Consider the following 20,046-nt stretch of genomic DNA (forward strand, 5'->3'; position numbering starts at 1 on the left):
TCTGGAGCCCCGTCAGCGTGCTGCCTACCTGCCTGTTTCGGCACCGGTGTATATCCATTACACGAGGTCTGAGTAGCCCGGTGGAGGGAAGGAACGAAATCACAAAATTGTAAGAATTGCCGGCACTGCTAAAAAAAAAGTGGAAATTCCTAAAAATATGATGCTTTAAAAACAATTGAACACATTTGTGAAAAATACCAGAAAGACTGAGGTCTGAAGTACAGTATGAAAGTGTTTTCAGCAAGCCCTGTTACGCTAGTGTTAACCCCTTAAATATAGATCTCAAGACTCTGGTTTTGTTGCCACAGTGTCATGTAAAATGGGCTGGAGCAGCTTTGCCACTGTGTTTTCTCCACACTGTATTAGTGTTCACGTTATAGAGAAAGTGATAATGCTCTGTTTCTATGGCATGGTGCTACAACAGGTAATGTCCCTTTTGTCTTGGCAAATGTCATCTCAAACTCTCTATGACCAGCACTCCCACCCTTCCTTCACTCATCCACCAATTGACTACTTGACAGGATCTTGACTTACAGAGAATATCATCATCCCCAAGGGATCTGCCCCAGTCTTCCAATGTATGTCTGCGCAAGTAAAGCTTTCCTTCGTAAATGATTTCTACTTTGTTCAGGTCTGGTTAAGGAAATGTTTCTAAACCTGTTACATTTTTTCTTGTTCCCTTTATTGTATCTGACAGCTGGAAGATCACTACTTGTGTCACAGTGTATCTGAGGGAATTTCATCAGATTGCAGGATCAAGTGCATCTCCTGTTTGGGCAAATCCCTTTCCCCCTTCTTTCTTTTTCTTTTTCCTTGACAAAGACTCCTAAACACAGAAATATTTTGTGAAATCTTGTGATCTTTGATTTCAGTTCTAAAAGCAGATTCAATTATTTTCTAATAATTGAAAAGGGGGGTTAATATGAGCTCGAATCATGAATTTGACAGGAACCCAGTCAATCCATCAATTCTTCTGTTCTCTAAGGGCTTTATTCAATTCAGGGTCACGAGGGAAAGGGAGCCCACCGTGGAAAGCAGTGGGCACCAGACAGGGTACACCCTGGATGGGCCACCTGTCTATTGCAGGAAACACAGAGACACCAGACACACACACACACTCATATGAATTGGCTACATTACTCTGCTCTCCTCCCCACTGATAGCTGATGTGTGGTGAGCGTTCTGGCGCACTATGGCTGCCGTCGCATCATCCAGGTGGATGCTGCACATTGGTGGTGGTGGAGGGGAGACCCCATTACCTGTAAAGCGCTTTGAGTGGAGTGTCCAGAAAAGCGCTATATAAGTGTAAGCAATTATTGTTATAATTATTATACCCAGACCATTTTTTTCAGAAGCCAGTTGTCTTTGGACTAAGGAAGGAAACTGGAGCACCTGAAGGAAATAAACCCAAACTCAGAAAGAACATATAATAATAATAATAATAATAATAATAATAATAATTGCTTACACTTATATAGCGCTTTTCTGGACACTCCACTCAAAGCGCTTTACAGGTAATGGGGACCCCTCCACCACCACCAAATATAAACTCCATGAAGACAGCACCCCAGGAAGTAAACGTAGGACCTCAGTACTGCGAGGCAGCACTGCTAGCCACTGTGCCACCATTCCACTCGGCCTAGTAAATATAAAATAAAATGTGTACAGAACAGCTTATCAAAATTACTTTTTATTCAGACTTAATATAAATTTGCTCCAGGAAACACAGACTTAATTTCTGAATTCCTTTTGCTTGTATTATATTTTTTTTGGAATAACAGAAGCAAATAACATGCTGGTTAACAAATATTACAACACAGTGACTATATCTGACTCCAAATCAACAAAGTTTCTATATAAAAAACTAAAGAAAAACCCTCTCAGTCCAACGTTTTTCATCTAGAGAGAAAATAGGAGAGGTACTGTGCTTGCCACATTCTATATAGAGGGCTCAAAGTTTAGAAGGAACATAAATAAAGTACTTCCGCATTATGGTTTAAGATAAAAATCTAGTGGGCCGGCATGCAGTGTCTGTGTCAATAGGGAACAATTCACTTGTTATGAATCACAGTAAACAGTTAGGAAGTTCACTGTGGGACAGTTAGAGATTTTCAATGCGGCTCAGAAATGAGGTAGTTAAACCTTTTCCTCTTCTTTTTTTCATTTCTTCGAATGTTTTCTCTTATTCCGATGGTCAACATTACAGTCCTGTCAGTGGCTGTCCACCTCTCGTGGTCAGCAGACCCCCCTCCCTACGCGCACTACCACCAAAAAACACTACCCCTCTCCCTCCCGACACCTCTCATATTCGCACACCTTTTCGCACTGCAGCCAGAAAATCAGTGGCATTTGGGGACTGCTTCCTTTCTTCGTTTACTTTTAGGAGGCTCGGGGATTTTTTCTGTCTGTTTCACAAAGGAGGAAAACGATCCAAAGGGTAGAACATTCTGTAACTAATTCAAAACGCCGTTGGAAAGGAGAAGGAGAGGGAGGAAGGGGGTGGGAGGGGAGAGCAGGGAGTTTCTTAGGTTTCTTTTCAGCTCTGGTTTGTAAATGCAGAGGAATTTCAGAAGCAGGTGGCTGGTGGTGGCATAAAAAATGACAAATGTTACAGAAGGAGCCTGAGTTACACCCCAAAGTGCGCCACTGAAAAGAGAAACAGTTGCTTCCTCTGAAGTGGGCTGGTTGGCACTGATTAATCGGAGTTTGCTTTTTCAGGAAACAAATAAACCCCCAAAACATTAACAAGAGACATAAAACAATATGCTAATGTGAGATGCAGCCCACTTAAAAGAGCCTGGCATTGAATACCAGCCCAAAAGGTTTACTGATATTTTTTTATCTTATTCATACAGCAGGATGGAGCCGGGCACTTTCACAGTAATAATAGCCGTAATCGATTAGTTCTCCTCTGGAAGAAAATACAGAACACAGAAGCTGTGTTCCAATTCCACCTTAATTCCACTTTTCCCCAAAGACATCTAAAAATTAATGCGACTTCTTTCAAATTCTTTACCTATGAAAAAAAAAGTTTGACAATGTTACACTTTCCATAAATCTTTTTACATAAAAAAGGGGAAAATAGTTAAAGGTCTCTCATCCAGCAGCCTTAGTAACAAAACCCTTTTAAGCAATGTTCTCCTACAAAACTAAGTTTCTGTGCTTGCTAAGTCTCAGTAGAACTTCCTCTATTTTTTCCAGTTCAAATATACAAAGCATGAGACACTATCACATGCTTAGAAGGCATACTGGGTTTAAGCTTATTATTTTTTTGGTATTTCATAATACTCTGAATACATTAAAACTGGCCTTTGCCTTGACAGTCTGAATAAACCAAAAGCATTAAGATTAGAGATTGGAGTTTCAATTGTTAACTTCAGCAGCGGTTTAGTAATTTAGTTATTTATTTCTATTTTCATTGCTAGATCTTTTACATTTTGGTTGGGTCACACCAGACAATGAAGTGGGAGAAGTTGTATGGACTACATATTGTTCTCACTTTAAATTTAAAGACAGCATATGAATGATATGAAATAAGTGTCTGAGCTACAGAAGTCCTATTGATGTACAGCTTACTAAGGTGTTTAATCTGTATTTCTCTGTACACAAATTTACTCTTCTTTACTCTTTTTTACCAATGAAGTCTGACATAAGTTATGCTCTTCTGCAAGAGAATACTCTCATGCTTCAGAAAGAAAGTGTGGGATACAGACTGCCTGAAAAGTTGAAATAATTAAAATCGAATTTCAATGATCCAAAGAAGAGGTCAAAATATTTCATGTTTATTTTTTTTAACAGTATAAAAAGGACATATCTAAAAACATTTTCATGTCTTGGCATTAGCAATCTGCAGTCTTTATTTAAGTGCAAATACGGTAGATTTTATTAGGAAATGTTGTGTGAGATCACGTGTATGAAATGTACTGGGAGGACTTTGGAAGAACAGGTTTAAGAGTGACTTAAGCAGATGATCATGAAGCAGATGTTCCAAAACATCAGTCTTTGCAGGGCTACTTTCTGTTTCTTAAACATAGGCTACTAGCCAGTATTATATTCAATCTATATTCATTTTGTCAACCTCAATCACAGTTCACCATTCTCTCAATCTGTTCATCATGTCAGTTCACTTTTTTTTGTTTCTCCTTAACCATTTGCACGAGTGACTTCTCTCTCTGTGGTGTTTCTTTCAGCACCACTTTCATTAGTTGTGTCTTGATTATTAGGATCAATGGATCCTTTCAACAAGCGTCTAGGCTCCACCAAAGGTGGGAGGTTTTCTCTTAAACACAGCTCTCAATGCTTAACATCCCTTTTCAAGGTGTCTTCCAGGATGAGCAAGTCTTACTGGAGCCTCTTCACTCTCTTTAGTATGAACACACGTCATCACAGAGAGACTCCGTAATTGAATTGTTTTTTAACATTTATATAGCATACATATTATCTGCCACAAGTATGTTTGCAATAGTTCAGGTCAGGTCTTTGCTTATTTAGTAGTGATAAGTAAAGGGTCAATTTACAACTACTAGAAAAAGGAAATAAATACAGGAAATATATGTTACACCATATTATAGTTTAATGGAGGGTATGTTTGGAGCACCTGGGGCTTAGATTACCTAGTAACAATCTGTATTGCTGTGCCAGAGAAGGTCAGAACTTGTGATACAGTACCTTCCCCCAAGGTTTTATTTAATAAAGAAACTTATTTTGTTCCAAAGCAAGAGCTTCAGAATAACTTCATAAACGTCTTTAATTAAAAATGAAGTATTTGGCATCCACCAGGAATCTGTTTAAAGAATTTATTATTAACCTTTTGATTTTATTAACTTTTGTGCATCAATAGAACTATAAGTGCATTTGTGCACTAATAGAACTATAAGTATGGAGTATGGGGTTTTCAGCTGGAGCAGGGGTGCCATACTTGGTTTCTGGAAGGCCTAGAGTCTTCCATGTTTTTGCTTCCATGTACTCAATTAACCAAATTATTTTCACACTTGGACATGTACAGTATAGAGAAACTAATAGGAAAAAGGAGTGGCTGTGCAATTGGCCAGCTAATGGAGAAAAGAGCTGTCTTGGGGAAAAATTGAAATGAGACAAAATAGTGTCCATTTACTAAAGTGGTCCAGTGCAAAAAATTGAAAAGAAAAAAAAAACAGATTGTAGCCGAATGTGTTACCTCTTTTAAAACAAATAGTTTCACATGAGGTTTTTAAGAAAATCCAAGCTGTGCAATAGTACATAGGACAGGTAAGATTACTCTTACAACTGTGTTTATAGAGAGGAAGGCCTGCTACAACATGAGTGCCGGGTTAAATACCATAAGCTCTGCCCCTAACTCCACGTGATGGACAGGTAAACTCATTTGAACCAGAGCTGAGTCAGTGTCACTCTGTAACCCAACACAAAATGATGGCACAGACAGGAAATAAGAAACAACAAAAAAAGAAATGGGGGTTTATTGTTAATCCGCAATAACAAAAGGTAATACATACGGACGGGCTTTCAAACTATATGGTTGAGGGCCAAACCCAAGGCAGCTTTAAGAAATAACCATTTCGGTTTCACTTGGCTACTAAACCTCCAAAGGAACAAGAAAGACCAATGGCTTCCTTATGATTGCAGACTGTTCTTATGTTCTTTAAAATAATGAACACAGATACATCCAATAAGAAGAAAAAGAATATCCTTTTTGCTCTGATATGATGGATGAACATGGAAATGTGATATTAATGTTTGAATTTAGGTATGAAAACCTTCATATATGCAACAATAAATTAATATCTTTGAGGGTCTGCATGTTGCAGGAAGCGGGTAAAGACTAGGAGTTAAAAAAGTGTGTAGTGTCATGTCCACACCTTTCTACAGCAGAGACGTAAACAGATCATCTATGGATCCGAGAGCTAGGCTGGAACAAAAACCACAAGGTGTTACAGGAACTGAGTCTGCCACCTCTGGTCTGGACCTGTCATGCCACAGCAACTACTGCAGCTGGTCAGGTGCATGTGGGCTTGTAACAATAAAGTGACATCTAGCCCTTGCAGTGCTATTTGGGCTCTTGGAGTGAGATAAGCCTGATAATATGCTGCCGAGAGTGTCATCATCTCTCCTGGGTTAGTACAAGAGTTCTAGTCAAAATCCAGCTTCATGAGGGTTTGGCACATTTAAAAAAAATGGAATGCATAAAGTGAAAACAGTAATGAGTAATGAGTAATGACTTAGTTAAAAAAAGGGGACAAGCTAGAAGTTTATTTCACTTAAAATGTAACGTTCAGCGGTATTTCCACCTCAATTATTGCAGACGAGTAGGTCAAGAATTATTGGTTTAATCAGCCTAAATTAAGATCATGACCAAAACAGAAAACACGTTGCCATCCTCTGCATCGAACTTCAGCAGGGAAAATTCAGTCAAATGAACTCAGATGCTGTGCAAAGGATGGTTCTGCAGTCTAAAACAGGGCTGCAAAATATCAAGTGATCCGTTTAAAAATAAAAGGTAAGTAGGACCTGGAGCAGAGAGGTACAGACTGCCCAAAAGTGGTGTGAGTCAGCAGTGCTTTACTTTTTATTCTTCCTCAGTTCTGGCTTCTATTGTCCACTGTTTGTCCAGCTCACGTTTAGTGGACTGTGGGAACGGATTAGAGTTTCATGCTTTTTTACAGAAACCCCTGATCAAAGGCATTCCTTGCATAACAAAACAGTGTATACTGTGTCACACACACAGACACCCCTGCACCCACACAGACTTGCATTCACACAGCCAGCCTAAATGCCCCCACTGAAGGACTGTATGTGTGGAAAAATAATTCAATGGAGGAACTGTATTTCCTCTAGAAGAAATTGATTTCAAAATCATCACATTAAATATCAAGTGGGATTAGGAGCATCAACGTATTTTAACACTGACAATGCTGGTTATTGTACAGGTCTTATCTGAATCCTATGACAAAAGATGATTCTTCTTCCTTCACTTGGAAAATTCCTCTTATGCAATACTCATTCCACTTTGTACAGTAATGGAGTATTATTCTAGTTTTCTTAAAAGTGTTACACTTGCACAAAAACGGTGTCTCATTTAGTGGCACAACTTTAGTACATTTGTTTTACAGTAAATGATAAAGTTTGTATAAACTCTATTCCTGACATATTCTTGGTAATAAATCATTTTTTTAATGAGTTAAAATACCACTCTTGATTTCAGCCAAGTCATTTTTGTGGCACGCAGTATTCAGCAAAAAATCTCATTTCCCAGTTTGAAGCATATGAAACCCCGACAGAACGTTTATCAACTTCTTTGAATTAAAATGCACGTAACATATAGAAATACACAAGACAGTAGTTTTTTTTTTGAAAGTTTTGCCTTTAATTCTATTTTACTTTGTTGTTTAAAACAAATCTATTACAGGTCTGGTAGTGAAGAATGTGCATTTCAGACCAGTGACTGTAGAAAAAAGCAGAAGATTTAAAAGTCATCTCTGTAATTTCACGGCTCCTCTGTCAACCTTTGGCCTCCAGAATAAACACTGTCTCAGAACAAAACACAGAGGATCCAGGAATTATAGTCATGCTGCCTTCAACTGCAACAAAAGAAATGACAATAGATATTTTGTGTGTGTGTGACTGCTAGCTCTCCGATTCGGCACCCTCAGCATTTTCAGGTTAAAGACCGAAACTTGGACACCCACAAAGGGCTTAAAGTCTTGCATGACATTTCTATTTCTCATTTGGTTAGATAAACTACCCCATACTGTCCTCAGAAAAAAAAAATGGAAAATGCAGGATATCAAAAAGACTATGCCATCTTCAGAATGTGAAACCTTCAGTTTTCCACCGAACACAGGGTTCAAATAAACAAGAGATGCCACCATAACATTTCTTTTTTTTTGAGGTAACAAACATTCCTGATATTGGACAGAAAACAAACATCCAGTCCTCATGGGTCCTGTGTTTGCCAGTAGCTTTGCAAATTGCTTCTAGCTGTATAAAGAAACACTTCACCTTCCCGACTCCTTCTGCGCTCTCAAAACAATTATGTATAGCAGCATAACATATTGCTAGTTGGACTCCTACAGGCCAGACAACATTCTCTGACCCACAATGCTTATTTGAAGTTGGAAGAAAAGAACGAGGAAAGCCTTTGTAGCTTGTATAAAAATCCTCTCCGCTTACAGCTACATTGTTCTAAAAATAAGACTGGAGACCCATGAAAAGACAATATGGAAATTCCATCTCAAAAAATAGTTTAATTCTTCTAATAAAATAGGTAGAAAACCTGTGATCTCAAATCATATCTACTTAAAATTTATTGTGCAGTAAATACACGCGATTAAAAAATGCAGAGTCTCTGGCCACTCATGCTGAAGACATCAGATACATTTTAATCAACACTGTGTTAAATTACTACCAGTAAACACACTATGGCTTTATAAAGTAGACATGACAATTACAAACGTCCATCATATCTGCTTTAAAATTTGTACAAAAGCTTTATAAATATATAAAATTGGGCCATTAATGGCCTAATAGGGGGAATACAGTCTCTTTTAATGAAACAGCTTAAAACTCAAAGAGTTATATAATCAGGTTCGATATGGCACCAGTTCATTTAATGCTATCTACTTGCACACTGCAGGACCCATTTGGATAATGATAAATGCATTTTGATTTGCAGTTTACAACAGAGCTATTAGGCACTGAATAATAAAAACCTGTAAAAACCTGGACTAATCACAATAAATCTTGACTGCAGCATGAGGTATTATGGAACAGGAACCTTTGTCTTTTTTTTCTTTTTTTCATTTTTTTTGGAATAGCGCAGAAATCACATTAAGTAAAAACTGATCACATAAAAAACTACAAAAACAAACAAGATGTCAATAATATCATAATTTTCTATGAGAAAATTAAAAACTATTACATGGCAGTATATTGACATTGTAATAAAAATGATCCACAAAATAGCAGCAAACACTTAAGATAAGAGAAAAAAAGCATCGTTTTTTTGTCTATATTTTTTTTTAAGTTTTCATACTTTTGCTGGGAATTTTTCCATAGCATAGCAGCTCAATAAAAAAGGAGTGTCGACTCCGTTTTAGTTTTTCTCATTGTACAATCAACACCTTAGATCGGCAGTTATTCACTTACATCATACCATCTCATTTCCCTCATACAGACACTTCAATTGTTTCCTCCAGCTTCTTCCTCCACTTCTTTCTAGAAATACATCTCCATGTTGTGCAAATCTTCTACTAGCCTCTAAATTTATGTCAAATGTTGGGAAACACATAGGAACGATACTTTTTTCTTTCTTTTTCAAGTACACCAATTCTACCACTGTTTTAACTATGGTGTTTCTTCTTGTACATCAACATCATAAGTAGGGCCTACAGACTTGTGGGCTGAGCTTTTGCCTTGAACAGATAGTGACAAACACCAGTTTGTTAGCAATCATGCACTTTAGCAGGTTTAAATATTCTTAAAAGACTAAGCAATTATTTCATAATCCATACTGGCCTCAAGAAATAATATTTTTGCAATAAATAGTCCTTAATTTTAATATAGCTATAAATTAGATTTTTAGTGTTTAAAATGTTTCAGATGCAGACAAAGCAATACACAATACAATGTTAACTTATCTCTTCAGGTGTTCATATAATGTACACCTTATAGACCCTACTTAAGAGGATGGCATCATACTTACACCAGCATCATTTTTTACTGGGAAAAATAAAAAGCCGTGACATCAGCACTATAGTTAGGCAAAAAATCACCAAAACACCACGTTGAAGAAATCCTTTCCTTTTCAAATAACACCATAGTTAAACAGACTTGTTATGCATTGCAGAGACAAGCCTTCCAATATTCCTAAACCATTCCATTTTGTCATAATGTCCCACATGGTTTTCCTAAGAGTCAGTAATCTGTAATTGACTGAAAGTGCTTTTAAATGGAATGGTTTTAGAAAACAAATAAGACAGAATAATCATAAAACTACTGTGGATTGCACTAGGGGCTTGACAAGGATTTTAGTTAAATCAGCTTATTAATACACAGCTAACTGCAGAAATGTTTAAGTTGCTGATGACAAAAAATAGCTCTTCTGCCCATCTGCATACCCACAAATATATTCATGAGCAGTTAGTTGGACTTAATCGGGCAGTATTAAGGGATGCACTTCAGAAGCCAAAAGCTCAGGCAATCCACAGACTTCTAAAGAATAACATATTATAATGTATGCTAAAACAAAATACACTATAGGGTTACATTAACCATTTAAAAGGAGAAGAGGATAAGCTCTAAAGAACTGATTTTTTTTAAAAAGAAGACGAGACAAAATTATAATAAAGTGACTAAAGGTGAAAGCAAGCAGACACAGAGATGCCTAGACTGCAATGAAGCTAAATCTGTAAGGAAATTATAAATTGTACTATCTAAATAAACAAGAAAACAAAACAAAAAACCTCTTCTACTTTAAAAATGGTTTCTCACACTTTAAACAAAATGAAACTGGACACCTCTCCTGGAGACAATTCCATTTTTATACCTACTTGTTTGTATAAGATTGTAGGCACACTTTCTTGTATACAAACTAGTTGATTATTGTCTTGTATAAATGTCTATTTTTTGTGGCATAACCTTGTAAGTTACGCATATACTACTTTTTTTTTTCTTTTTTTATAAAGAAAGTTTTATTTTTTTTAGTATTTTGGAAATTTTCAGAGTTTTCTGTATTTTTCTGCCACAGGCTGAAGGGAAGAAAAGGTGGAGATATTCAAAAGAATCGAAGCATTGATCCCTTCTTTTGCATTCGTCATCCTGAAGATATTTTGCCGTGTTACTTTTTTTTGTGTGTGTAGGGATGGTAGGCCAACATGTCCTTCCCGAAAGCCTCTTTGTCATGTTGCCATGGCAAACTCCATGGATAGTCCAGTCAAATGTTCACATCTCGCACATCCGTTGGTGTGCAAGAGAGGTCCACTTCTTCCTCCACAGTCTTTGTTTCTGAAGAGATGCTGTGCTGCTGTGCCTGTCGCAGGCTTGTCTCAAGAAGCATTTCAATCTGCTCCTGGCAGGCCCTCAAACAATCCTTTTAGGAAAAGAAAGGGTAGGGGGGACATATCAGTATCAATGCATTTACATAACATATCCAATTTTTTAGAAACTAACTTTATAATTCCAGCATGTATTTCTAACATTAGCAGGTTCCCTAATTTTCACATTATATATAGCTGTATTTCAGACTCAAACAGAAAAGACCCTTATTTAGATGATTTAATGAAGAGTTAATATTTCTTTCTTTCTTTATACTTTGGGGTTGTTTGGTATGTGACCATTTTACAACTTAAGTTTCTTAACTAATTCTTTGACAAACAAAATCATACACCTGTGGCATTTAGGGCTTGATGACCTCTAAGGGTTGGGCAAGCAGATTAAATAATCCTCCGATCATGTCATTGTGTGTGTAGAGGGAGAAAGAGCCTGTTTTTTCTTTCTATAAAGATGCCTTGCTCAATCCCAGCAAGAATGTCGCTAACCCTTATGAAAAAGAACTGGTGAAAACATCAGCTGTTGTCATTTAGAAGCAAAAAAGTAAAAAAGGGCAAAACTTGTCATATCTAAGATAAATCACATACCATGTAGCTGAACAATGAGATCTGCCTGATGCCTGTTTAACAAATGCTACACACAAAAGAGCACCCATTCCAACTTATTGGACAACTTCTACATCTTAAAAATAAACACCATTGGCTGTCATGTGTACAGTCATTTCCTTGCAAAGGAAGACACTTTTTTTCCATTCACAACCACTCTCTTTGACCTCCGTCAGGTCTCTGTCCAGGCAGAGGAGTAATCACTGTTGCATGTAAACTTGCCATCAAAGTTGTTAGCATCCACATGACTGAGAATGAATATTGTTTCCCTAAGAAAGTCTCTGGCCTGCTGCTTGCTTTGTTCACCCCCTTCAAGTCTGCTACTATTCACAAGCATCATATAAGATCTCCCTTTTGCTCCCTTTTGCTTTTGCATTTAAGAAAACCAAGCTGTGTGTGACTGCACTAGACCTCTCCCACCCCGTCTCAGAGTTAACACTGGTTTTTCTATACCGTCCAATCACATTGGCCTTAGTGAATGAGGAATGAGGAATGAGGAATATCTAATATCTAATATCTAATTCCCCCTTTTCAGAGTGATCTGGCATATCTTCTAGAGTATGATAGATTTGACAAATAACCTTCTTGCAAAAATGACAGCCTATGTTAATTTGTTGTTCTAGAAATTGGGAAGCACTTCTTTTAACCGGCTGTTGTCCCGAAGTAACAATGAGATTTACTCATTCACTTTCAGCTATTAGTTTTACTTTAATTTCCTTTTGAGAGAGGTCTGCAGTCAGCTTATCTTATTGTAAATTGTGCTTCCGGTTCATATCCACTTACTACTGTCATCGTTTAAGTTTTCCAACTAAGGAAAAAGTTCCTAATCCTTTTCCTCAAAATCCAGGACTGGCTGCATGCTGCCCACTTAAAAGTCCCTCAATAAACTCCACTCTTTCCTTCGATTTCTTTTGGCTGTTTTCTGCTGAGCAGGAACATCCTAAACAATGGAGCATATTGTGGGGTGTCCCCTCAAGTAGGAGGGCAGAGGATTAGTCTCAAGACAATAAACCATGAGGAGATAGAAACTCAATCTGGGCAAGAGATTTCCTGGCCTGAAACAATGAAAGGTAAAGCAATTCCCTGTTTAGGGTCAGAAGGATGGATCCATTCAAATGTGGAGTATTGCCCAAGGGCCCTGATTGTAATTATTTGGCTTTTAATTGCCTCAGATCAAAGAGAAAACAGGAAATTGGAGCTCTGCTAGGGTATTAAAAAGTTATCATCAAGAACCACATAATTTTATGCATACACCCTTACTTTCTTTATGACCAAAAAAATAAAATATTTGTATTTAAAATGTAATTTGGGCAAAAAAAATGATTTAACCTGAGAGTGACTGTTTAAGATTTAGAAAGAATATCTCCACAATGTGCAACTAACAGGACATATGCTACACTTGAAAGCAGTTACTGCTACTACAGTAAAAAAGAACATTAACAACAATACAACCAATAAAAGAACCCAAGCACAGAACTGCATTTTATGGGACTGACCTATACAAGCATTCCTGCAATTTATCTCTTTCAAAGTGATCTTTCCATTGCACACCTCTCATTACCAAACCATTATTCTAAGACGGCTACTTCGCAGACCCACTGTCTTCAGTGCTGACAGACTTTGATGAACAAGCAGTCACCATATCACATCGGGGTAAATTGGATTCGTTCTGGGAGGTTTTTTTCAGACCTCACAAGAACCGGCCCTTTCAGTGAAAGACAAAGGCAATCACATCTCTTGACTTTACAGATCATTGTAACACGGATCATTGAATTTAAGCCTCTGCTTGAAGCTCTCTTCCTGCTCCATTGATTCACAGGGTGTTTACTGCTAGCTACCTGCTGATACACACCTCCTGTTATTTATCAGGAATAAAGGGATCTTCACTGTGTCAGCCACACAACTGACTAACCGCAGCACCCTCTTATCTTACATGGGGTATTCACTGGCAGCAGGAATGTGGGTCTGACACATACAAAAATTCTAACTGGATAAATAAAACACAATGAATAAAAGGTTTATAGCACTATGTAATATAATTAACTCCATAAGAAGTGGGAGTTTGGGCCTAAGGTTAAAGATACAAGTCTGTCACATTTCTATAAACCTATTTCTGTTTTTTCCACAGGAAACCTTTTTTACCAGGTAATTGACTGCAGTCTGTCCTACAGCAGCAGGCTCCCACAATAGCATGCTGTTCAGGTTTCTGTGCTAGCGTGCAATATTTCTCATCTCAGTTCTTCACGTACCGGATCGCTCTTGATGACTTGCGATAGGAAGTCTGTGAGGTTCTGAGACGATAGCATCATGTCCAGACTCTTGAGGTGAAGACCCTGAACTGCCGCCGCCACACTTCCAGCTGCGACCATCGAGGGTGGATTGGCAATAAATTTGACATCTGAAGCAGAGAGGGGAAAATGCACATTTTTTAATTTGTATGCTCAGGCTCGCAGACATCATCTTGCGTGCTTAAATGCTTGTTCTGTTTTAATGGAGAGGCTGTTGCGTCTCGCCATTCCAATTCTGTTTTAATAATAACCTGATTGACTGTGCTGGATAATATGAGGAATCAAACATCTGACGTTAACACAAAACCGGGGGGGGGGGGGATAATGTTAATAACCAGGTCCTGCTCATTGGCAAATCTGTAAACTGATAACTTTGCGAGCAGACGTAGGGAGCGCCTGAGGGTTGGGGGCGTGGCGCGAGCTCATATTATGTGGCATCACAAAATAATGGTGAGGCCTCAAGAACTGTCCAATGAGCAACAACAACATTTTGATGGGAACCCATGCTGACAAGTGGCAGGATGTCCTGCCAGCTTGCTGTGCTGTAGGCCTCACACAGCCTTGTTTCACCACCAAGCCTTGTTCTTTTGACTATTTCTTACAAACATCTATCATGTGAAAGGCAGGCCAGCAGGTGTCAACCAGATCAAATGAGCAAAACAGTTTCCTGGGCTGAACGCAACAGAACGAAATTAATCACATTTCCAAAGCAATTCACCCTCAAGGTGCTTATTCTTATGTACTCACAAATCAGTATCTGTCTTTTGGTTTGGTTGGGTTTGTGTATAAGACATTGACCACTTCCTTTTTTACGTGCTGAAGTGATAATACCTCCTAAGCAAGGCTTTCTCATACGCCAGACTATTTGTTGCTCAGATCCACCTCAGACAAGCGACTTGGCCCGTCTATTGTCAAAAACCAACAAGGATTTATTTACAGCACTGGCCATTAATTTCAGCATATTAATTAGGGGGCCCTTGAGTCTGTAATTGGATGCCCCCTCTCTCTCTAAGTAAAAGAGTGTGGCATCATTGTCAGCTTCCATTGCCTCATCTTGCACCATTGAGAGCCCAGAAACAAGGACACTGCGGTGAGATGAATTGAACCTGACACAGGCACAAAGAAAAGGAGGCCCCCATTCATTTATGCTCATATCCCCACTAACCTATCCTAGACTCCATCCAAAGGGGAATAAACAACTTCAGCTCTGTTGAAAAAAAGCTGGAATGCCAGCCACCCTGAAGGGGAGACAAAGCAAGCAGCCCCGCTCTTAAAAAGAACGAAAGGAAAAAAAAAAGTGCAAGGCGAGTCACCTCTTTTCCTTTCTAAATGGAGCAGTTCCATCCATCTCTGCAGGAGCTAGGGGCTACGACTGAAAATATTTCATTGAGGCAAATCAAAATGACTTCTGTGAAGTGTTCCAAAGAATGGGATGCAACAGGTTTCAACTAGCTGCATACCTTAGCCAAAGCTTACTCAACACAAAGCAAATACAGGAACTGCCACATGTATCTTTTTTTCCATTCTGTAATATTATGTGTCTTAATTTGCTTGCCTTGCAATGTACACAAGCATGATTAAAAGCTCCAGAACCCATTTTCACCTTTCTGGCCTTTCTTCAAGTACCATGTTTTCTTGGGTGCCATTCGTCATCTTACTTCCCTAAAAATAAACTTTCTTCTTCAGACAACCACAGCATAGACCTGATATGCCCAGACACACTCGTTTAACTAAATTAAGTGCTAAAACCCAAACAACGCCACAAAACAACTAGTTTCCCCTTGACCTGCCACTGCATAAAAGAGCTTCCTTAGCACAAATTCCCAACTTCTAAAAAGACTATCCAAGAGTTAACAAAGACAAATGTTGCTTAACATCATCTTGAAAGTAATTCTTCCTGTTTTTAAAAGTAAATCTACAATTCACCTTGCCTCCACCCTGCTGAGACAGGTTTTATCAAGTGGAAATTATAAGGTGTAGCTTCGTATGTTTAACTGTTGTGTCTTCCTCTGGGGTAGTTGCTCAGTGTGCATTCCCAATGTGGGATTCAAGATCAAATTTACGTTTTAACATTCACTTTTACTTCAATATTTGGTTTTGATATCCAAATAAAACACTGCACATTACTTAATCCTATACATATGCATTCTCTTATCTTCCAGATAAAACACACACTGGCAGGGTAAGAAACTGACACAAAATGTAGAATGCCTCAGTTGCTCACTTTCCTCACTGTAAAACAAATATCCTACAAGTTTTTCTGGATGGAATTTTTGAATATGTTTCGTCCTCGAACATTACAGACCCAAACTCTGCTCTGATTCAGATCCTTAAGACTTGGATACACAAGCAATACATGGTATAAATAACAAATGTTGTGAAACCTTGACTATCACATGGGTCAATAAATCCAGTGTTTGGTTAATCTCTAATGACAAGCCTTGTGCTGTGCTAAATAGTGCACATTAACAGAAAAATGTACAGGGGCACTCCTTTACAGAAAAACAGTGTAGGAGTACACGTTTGGAACTGTAGGTTAATTCCTTACATAAATGACTTATGGTTGAAAGCTTTTACACAGATAATACGAACTGTGGAATATACACAATTTTCTTTTAAGTTGCACCACACCACGTGCTCTCACAGTTCCGTATAGGCACAGTTACCATGCCACAGCTCCAAAACCAAGCCCAGACCAGCTGAACTAAATCAACGTACAGTACAAAGTGAAAGCTTAATGTAAAATAGACATCATCTGTGGGTTAACGAATGGGAAATATATTAAAACACTTTTTGCCAATGCTTAAGTTACCCATACCAAAAACATACTGCAATATTCCTGCACCACTGCACATGCGGTTTATCAGATATGTGGATATTTCACGTTATGATGACATTTCCAGTGTGGATAGCTCGCAGTTCCCCGTGCGTACCTGTTGCACAAAGAGCCACAAAAGTCTGCGCGTGTTTGCGAAGAATTTGCTTGGTGTCCATGTGGATGGGCAGTTTGGAAAGGAAATGTTCAATGAAATCATGAGGCGTCACTGAAGCAAGATCCCATTTCAGCTTATTTAACACCAGTAGTTCCATTTGCTGTGGAAAAGAACATAAAATGAAATCAATTTAAAGTAATGGCCTGCGAATTTCCACCAAGAAACGCGTTGATGTCCAGCACGCATTAGCGTGAGAAGGTTATTCTGGCACTTCACAGCTCTAAATTGGAATACTTTTTGCTCAGAGATGTTCGTCACGGGCTTCTTTCTACCGCAAGAGGGAGCTCTTGCCACACGTATTACCAGCGGAAAAGAAATTGTTAAAATTAAGTATCAGAATCTTAAAGTATTCTCATACAGTACTGATTTAAGACATAATTGATGGTTTATTAATATATGTGAAAATATACCTGCGATTTTTTAAAGAAGACGCTGTATGATATCATAGATCTATACGTAATACAACCAATGTCGAACATTTATCACAACTGTAAGTCAGTGACATTAAAAAATCGATAACATTCTGCAAGAATGCATTACAAATGATATGCATTACAGGTTTTAAAAAAGCAGCGTTACTATTTCCTTATTAAATCTCTAAGAGGAAAATAAGTGTGTTGATTTTAAATTACCAATAACTCGCTGGGTCTGATAGAATTGTCGGTGTAAATGCACAATTTCTCTGCAGTTAGCGGAATGGTTTCCTTCATTTTTGAAGCCAAAAACATACACGTAGCTCCCAGTAATTGTAATCTGGTTTTCTTAGTGGGTTCCACCGACAAAAATCTGTCCAGATAATTCATAGCCAAAGGAAACACCTCCTCTTCGCATTTCTGCTCTTCGCAGACCTGAAATCAAATAGAAAATAAAATAAGAAACAACACACAAATGCTTTAAAATGCTGTGTGTCTGAATCCATACACTGTTTTAACAAAATCAAAATATGAAAACTTTTGACATTTACATTTTCAAACGGAAAACTGTTGCTTTCTGCAAGCTAGCCTATGCCCACTGTATATAATAGCTATAAATCAGTTTTATTCTTTTCTAAACATGTATTAAGTTATACATTTGGCAAAACCAAAACAATTTTATTGAACAGTACGGAAATTATCATTAGTTTTTGTTCCTTTTTTGCAGACGTTTTTTTCCAAGACACAAAGGTGGCGTCCCAAGCGACGTACCCTAAGAATTTTGTAGTTCGTCATCTTTTCAAAAAATATTTAAAAATATTTTAAAATTATTACAGAGCATAAAAACGGCATGGTAATGACCTGCAACGTGTACTTTATCAGTTGGTATCGATAATTTACGATGTTTAGCGCAAATTATAAGCAAAAAGAACTAAAATTATAGCACATCGCGTTTCTGGAATGAGCATGCGACATTTCGGTATCGTCATGACGCGCAATTTCAAAAATTAATAAAAAATAGAAATAATTGGAAAATGTAAATATTAAAACTATGTAAATGTTGCAAATTTAGTCTTCTTTTCGACTGCTACATTTTTGGAACGACTTCTAATATAACTACAGGTATTTTTTAACGTAATTTAGCAACAGCCTTTCCAAATACTGCTGCTGAAGCATGGTTGTATAGCTCTGTAAAAACTTTTAACAAAGAAACGTACCCTTTTAATATTCAAATCACCATTAAATTATACGAATAGCTTAAGTAACTGTATTTTGTTATATTCATGACATTTTCTTCAATCATCTGATTATTATAGAAATTTTAATATATTAAATACTTTACCGCACGAGAACAAAGATGGCGCATATTACTGGCACGAGTTGCACTGCATACGTGTACATTGATATTAATTTAAAATAAATTAAAATAAAATAATTTAGAAAGCTCCTAGGGTTAAAGAATAAACGAAAGTTTAATACCACAATACCCGTGTTGTACTACAAATAAAAGTATTGATAAAATCACCTCCGTATGTGAAAGAAGCCAGAAAAAAAGAAAAAATAAAAAAACATTGCAACAAAGTGGTGAACAAATAGCACAACGATATACAAAACAATTATGCAGACATACAATAGTAGGTGGAGGAAAAACGTGAACTGGATTAAATTTCTATTTTATATAATTCCTCATTTGCAGTGCATTTGATTAGGTCCAAAGGGCAGAGCAAAAAGTCAGGACAGAAAGCTTGCAGAATATAAACATACAGATTTATTTCTTTTTTCACACAAACCTCAAGCATCCATGTGGCAACAATTTTCCTCATATAAGGCACAATTTCTTTCTGAACACATTTGAAGTAGTTTGCAGAAGGAAGATAGTTCTCTTCAGCTTTTAGCATTGTCTGTAGCACTCTGTCATTAAGGAGGTTGACATCTTGGTAAGCTCTCCTGATGGTCTCTACTTCACAACACAGCAGCTGGTGTTCCATGTCTCTGCACTTTTTTAAGCTTTGGACTTTCGAAGGATTCAGACGGAGCGCTGAGCAAGTTTCTTGGATGCTGTTTCGCTGTTGCTGTTGCTGCTGCTGCTGCTGCTGCTGCTCAAGCCCTCTGGCGGCTCCAAAACTTCGCAGTCCTCAACAGAACTCCCCTTTAGTTCTGTACTAAGCAATGACGTTACTGTTGTTAAGGAAAGATCAAAGCCACTCCGAGCATGAGAGAGAAAGAGGCCTCAGAGAGGAGAGTAAGTCTTAAAGAGCTATCCCATATAAGTTCGTAGTCCTTCCCATCGCTGAGCTTTGCTTAGGTATGGAAATGGGGAGGTCCTTTTTCATGGTGGCGGCGCTGAGAGTGTATTGCAGGGGGGTCCAGAGGAGGGAGGCGGGGGTACATCGGATTGGGGTAGCTGTGTGTGAGGAGGGGGGAGATGGATAATAGACACATTCACGAAATTGTCCTTCAGGAGAATTTTTTTATTTTCATTACAGTCCCCATACCACTTTCATTTCCTTTTTTTTATAGAACACAAAACACAGGCAAATACGAGAAACAGGGGAGGTGTAAATCTACAACTGTGTGCACTATTATTATCTTAAAACTTGTATTCTGCACTATTATAATTGTAGTGCAGATAAAACTATTTAGTATATTTAGTATACAATAGCAAATATTGAGGCATATTTAGATGGCTAGCCGTTGAATGTTG

The 20,046-nt window shown here is 37.9% G+C and overlaps 1 protein-coding gene across 1 annotated transcript; it reads right to left on the reverse strand.

Annotated features, from left to right (window-relative positions):
* Positions 1–8,220: 8,220 nt before the first annotated feature.
* On the reverse strand, positions 8,221–19,647 carry ccnd1 (cyclin D1). Its single transcript, XM_088611126.1, has 5 exons — positions 19,133–19,647; positions 17,562–17,777; positions 16,870–17,029; positions 13,898–14,046; positions 8,221–11,083 (listed from the first exon to the last, which is right to left on the reverse strand). Exons 1-5 carry the CDS (start codon positions 19,328–19,330, stop codon positions 10,928–10,930), a joined length of 879 nt encoding a protein of 292 aa, XP_088467252.1. The 5' UTR covers positions 19,331–19,647; the 3' UTR covers positions 8,221–10,927.
* Between the last annotated feature and the right edge of the window lie 399 nt (positions 19,648–20,046).

This window comes from Lepisosteus platostomus, chromosome 18 (genome assembly GCF_059453375.1).
Source record: "Lepisosteus platostomus isolate fLepPlt1 chromosome 18, fLepPlt1.hap1, whole genome shotgun sequence".
Classification (NCBI taxonomy): Eukaryota; Metazoa; Chordata; class Actinopteri; order Semionotiformes; family Lepisosteidae; genus Lepisosteus; species Lepisosteus platostomus.